This window comes from Geospiza fortis, unplaced genomic scaffold, assembly GCF_000277835.1.
Source record: "Geospiza fortis unplaced genomic scaffold, GeoFor_1.0 scaffold55, whole genome shotgun sequence".
NCBI lineage: Eukaryota > Metazoa > Chordata > Aves > Passeriformes > Thraupidae > Geospiza > Geospiza fortis.
Window position 1 is genome coordinate 9376410 of NW_005054308.1, and position 4457 is coordinate 9380866.

At 64.9% G+C, this 4457-nt stretch overlaps 2 protein-coding genes across 2 annotated transcripts; one reads left to right on the top strand and one right to left on the bottom strand.

Moving 5' to 3' along the window:
- Positions 1-2: 2 nt before the first annotated feature.
- N4BP3 (NEDD4 binding protein 3) lies at positions 3-3090 on the top strand (the record flags this gene model as incomplete). The annotated part of the gene is made up of 4 exons (XM_031055212.1): positions 3-257; positions 439-993; positions 1170-1427; positions 1650-3090. Coding segments are annotated over 4 exons (1641 nt in total), but the record flags the coding sequence as incomplete, so codon positions are not given.
- Positions 3091-3314: 224 nt separating this feature from the next.
- On the bottom strand, positions 3315-4457 carry NHP2 (NHP2 ribonucleoprotein; the record flags this gene model as incomplete). The annotated part of the gene is made up of 4 exons (XM_031055213.1): positions 3315-3593; positions 4086-4191; positions 4262-4331; positions 4436-4457. Coding segments are annotated over 4 exons (324 nt in total), but the record flags the coding sequence as incomplete, so codon positions are not given.

Consider the following 4457-nt stretch of genomic DNA (forward strand, 5'->3'; position numbering starts at 1 on the left):
TGGGCGGCTGGCGGGGGCTCCGGCAGCCCGACGGGTTGCTGCGCAAGGGGCCGAACCAGCGGGAGCTCTTTGGGTACCTGCACGGGGCCAAGAAGGATACGCGGGCGGAGCGGAAGCACCAGACATCGGGCGCCTGCTACAAGCGGGACTACGAGAGCGACCGCGAGAACCGATCCCCCGAGCGCTGCTCCCGCGAGCATCACCGCGGGGCTGACTTCTCCAAGAGCTCCCTGCCAGAGCGGGGCCGCTTTGACAAGGTGAGGCTGTGAGAGCCTGAAATACAGCCTGGTCTGCGAGAGGATGGGGATGGAGTAGGATGATCTGCACCCCCCTGGATGGGATGTGGGGATTTGAGGATGTTCAGGGATATGAAGCTGGGAGTGTGGGGGTTCTCTTTGGGTGTAGAGGCTCATGCTTGACCTTGCTCTTGTTTTTCAGTGTCGTATCAGGCCCTCGGCCTTCAAGGCAGTGGCTGGGAAGGGGCTGGTCTCCATGCAGGGCCTGTCCTCGTCCAAGGGGCAGAAGTTGTCCAAGAGCAATGGGAGCCTGCACACGCTGCTGTCGCAGAGCAGCACGGCGGCTCCGCAGCACGGCCCGCTCCGCACCCACCTGCTCCACGCCATCAGCCTGGATGAGGCCTCTGACTCCAGCCACAACTCCATCCAGAGCTTCCCATCCTATGGCTCCCGCCTCAAGCCTGCCCAGAGCCAGTTCAGCGCCTCCATGGGCCACATCAACCACATTGGGGGCTCCTTGGACAGGGTTTCCCGGAGCCCCAGGGATACCCTGGCCCCTGAGAAGATGCCCCTGTCCTGCAAAAGCATGGCCACCCTGAGCAGGCTGCAGAGCCCTGGTGAGCCCCCACCGCCCTACGAGTTCTCCTACTCGCTGGAGGACGCGGTGAAGCAGCTGGAGGACCGGCTGCAGGAGACAGGAGGGGAGCTGAGGCAGTGCAAGAGGAGCCTCAGCGAGACTGAAGACCCCTTCACACAGGTGAGCTGTGCTGGGTGCCCCAGGCAAGGATGTGGGGGTGGAAGGAGCAGTGAAGGAGCTGCCGTGGTGGGTGATGGGCTTGGAATGCCCAAGCGCGGGAGGATCAAATATCACAGGACTTCTTGGGGTCCCTCCTGGGGCTACAGCCTCTCACCAGTGTCCACTTGTGCTGGCAGGCGTTTGAGGACAAGCAGCGGCTGTGGCTGGACGAGCTGGAGGACCTGAAGCAGATGTACATGGCCCGGCTGCAGCAGGTGATGCAGCAGGCGCAGCGCGGGCAGCGGGCGCTGCCGCGGCAGCGCTACAAGGCACAGCAGGAGAAGAAGCGGCTGCAGGAGGAGCTGAGCCTGCAGCAGTGCCAGTGCGAGGAGAGCAAGCTCCGGCAGCCCCAGGGCGAGCATGGCAGCCCCAAACTGGAGGAGACCAAGTGGGAGGTGAGTCCCTTTCCTTCCTTTCCTTCCCCCCTCTTGCCACCCTCCTGGCTGTGGGGCCAGGTTGGAGGCAGCAGTTCCCTGCTCTGGTGTCACTCGGGGTCACAGTACAAGAGCAATGAGCCACGTGTGGTGCTTATGGTCTCCCATGAGGACAACTTGGGGTGCTGCCACCTGGGGTCCTGCTCCCCCAGCCCTTCCTCACTGCTTGCCCGTGCCCTGCAGGTGTGCCAGAAAGCAGCAGAGATCTCCCTGCTGAAGCAGCAGCTCCGGGACACCCAGGAGGAGATGGCTCAGAAGCTGGGGGAGATCTTCAGCCTGAAGACGCAGCTGCGGGAGGCCAAGGCAGAGGTCCAGGCCAGGGACTCGCAGCTGGCACAGCTGGCAGACTCCTTCCAGAGCCCCCCGGAGCCCGGCACCTCGCTGCCCCTGGGCGATGACCCCATGCCGTCGTGCCAGGACTTCCCTGGCTGCGAAACTGATGACTCCAAGTGCCGGGGCCTGCAGAGCGACTCGGCGGAGCCCCTGGAGCGGCAGGTGGAGTGGCTGTGGGCAGAGCTGCTGCGGGAGCGGCGTCAGGGCCAGCTGCAGGCTGTGAACTTTGAGCTGGAGAGGAAAACGTGGCAGGAGGAGAAGGAGAAGGTGCTGCGGTACCAGCGGGAGCTCCAGGCCAGCTACATGGAGATGTACCACCGGAGCCAGGCGCTGGAGCGGGAGCTGCGGCAGCTGCGGGCGGAGCCCAGGGATGTCAGGATCGATTCGCCCTGGATCGAGCGGGTGGAGTCCTCCAAGATCTGAGGGGCGGGACGCCAGTGGGACTGCGGAGGGGGAAGGTCTCTTGCCGCTGCAAAGGGACGATCTCAGGGTGTGCACAAGGACTGGCCCCGCTCGGTGCTGCCCTGGCCTGAAGGACCGATTGCCACAGGGGAGCTTCTCCTTCTTGCAGCACTTCAGGCCCTTCTGGTGGGGTCTCTGGAGGGCGGGGGGTCATCTGTGCCAGGGTGGGGGTCTTGCATGTGCCCCGTGCTCTGACTCCAGGAGTGTTTGCCCTGTGATTCCTTCTGCCATGAGGGCAGAAACCAAGCACCCTGTGAGAAGACATTCCCTGTCCCTCCTGCTTTGCTGCCCCTGTTCCTACAACCCAGTAACTTAATGTCTTGCAAGGAGAAGCTGAAGCCCTGTCCCCCACCCCACTGCCTTGCTGCAGGGTGCAGCTACTGTTTGCAGTGGCTGCCTTGTCAGCAGGGCCCTGGGGCTGGTGGTGCCTCTGGGAAGGCAGAGGAGGAAACCCCGAGGAGTTCTGGTGCTGCTGGGAGGGGACAGCTGCTCCAGCACCTCTGCTGGGGCTTCTTCTGTCCCCAGTGGAGCTGCTCTGCAGTGGAGGTGGTTGGTGCAGCTTTCTTCGGGCTGAGATGGGGGAGTGCCTTGTGCAAGGAGGGATGGGAACTGGTGCTCTGCCACACTGGGAGGAACTGGGGTGGGAGAGAGGACTGGGGATGTGCCTGAGGTGGGGAAGAGCTGGGGACCCCCTCCCAGGGGAGGTGAGGGGGAGCTGGGGAGCCCAGAGGTGCTGGAAGGAGAGCCCTGCTCTGTGTGTCACAGCAGAACACGTGAAGGCCGGGCCCGGCCCCACACCCCGTTCCTGCAATAAACCCGTATTTCTCTCTCCCGGCCTCTGCTCTGCTTCCCTCGGGGTTGGGGGGCTCCCGGCCGTGAGTATGGGGGTGAGGGGGATGGCGTGAGGCCGGCCTGGGCGGTACAACGGGCGGGGCACGGCCGTGAGTCACGGCAGGGCCGGGCGGGCTCCCGGGGCAGCCTCACCCCTGTCCCCGCTGTGCTTTAAGCCAGCCTGGACCCCCCCAGCCCTCCCCCCGAGCACCAGGAGCACTCTGTACAAACCCGCAGACACCTTTATTCACCCCACAGCGCTCAGCATCCCCCCATCAGTCCTCTGAGCAGAGTCCCCAGAAACAGCCGTGCGGCCCCGGGCAGGGGAACAGGGACCCGCCGGGGCCCCGCAGGGCACAGCCCGGCCCCGGCCCTTCACAGCGGCAGGGGAAGGGCCGACACCTCCTCCAGGCACTCGTCGTAGGCCTCCTGGTACTCCTCGTGGGGCTTGATCAGGATGACACAGGTCGGGCGCTTGGAGCCAGCTGCAGCTCCCAGGTCCTGAGGGAACACAGGGAGGCCATGGGGGCCAGGTCCCTTCCCGAGGCCAGAACCTCAGGAACTTTTTCCCAGCTTGTCTCCTACAAGCTGGGCTGGCAGAAGGGACTGGCATCTGGCTCATGTGCCGTAATTCTTCCCCAGAGTGGGTCCACAGAGCTGCCTGCACCGGGGCTGAAGCTCCGAAGACACCGACAGCCCCCCAATTCCCTATCTGCAAAAGAGCCGGGCCAGCCCACAGAAGCCTGGCGAAGATGTGCTGGCTCTGACCCGGAGCTGCTGCAGGAACTCGATCATGACAAACAGCTCTGTGATTCCACAGTGAGACACCCCTACACCTTCCCTCTGTCCCTTCTGTGCCTCGGTCAGGGACAAACACCGAGTTCTTCACTCGGGCACCGCATCTGCACCTCCCGGGACGGCTCCGGCCACAGCCCGGGCTCCTCACCGTGCTCCCTGTCACCAGGGCTGGTTCCTCCCCCGCCCCACACTCACCGTTTTGGAAGGGACGTATGCGTACGGGAGGCTCCTGTCCTCGCACATGATGGGGATGTGGCAGTAGACATCGATGGGCAGCGTGTCCCCGGCCAGCACGGTGATCCTGCGGGCACAGCCGTGTCAGCGCCCGGGCCGGGGGGCAGCGGGGCCCACGGGGCCAGGGCAGCACTTACCCCTTCTCGCCCTTGTTGATGAACTTCTGCACCTCCTTCACACCGCGGCGGAGCTGCTTGTGCTTGGTCGCTGCAAGAGAACCACGGCGTGAGGGGCTGAGTGAGAACCGCGGCGTGCGGGACCGCACCGCGCCACCGCCATCACCCGGCCCCTCCCCGCCGGCGCCGCCAGACCTTTCCTGATGCACTTGCGCAG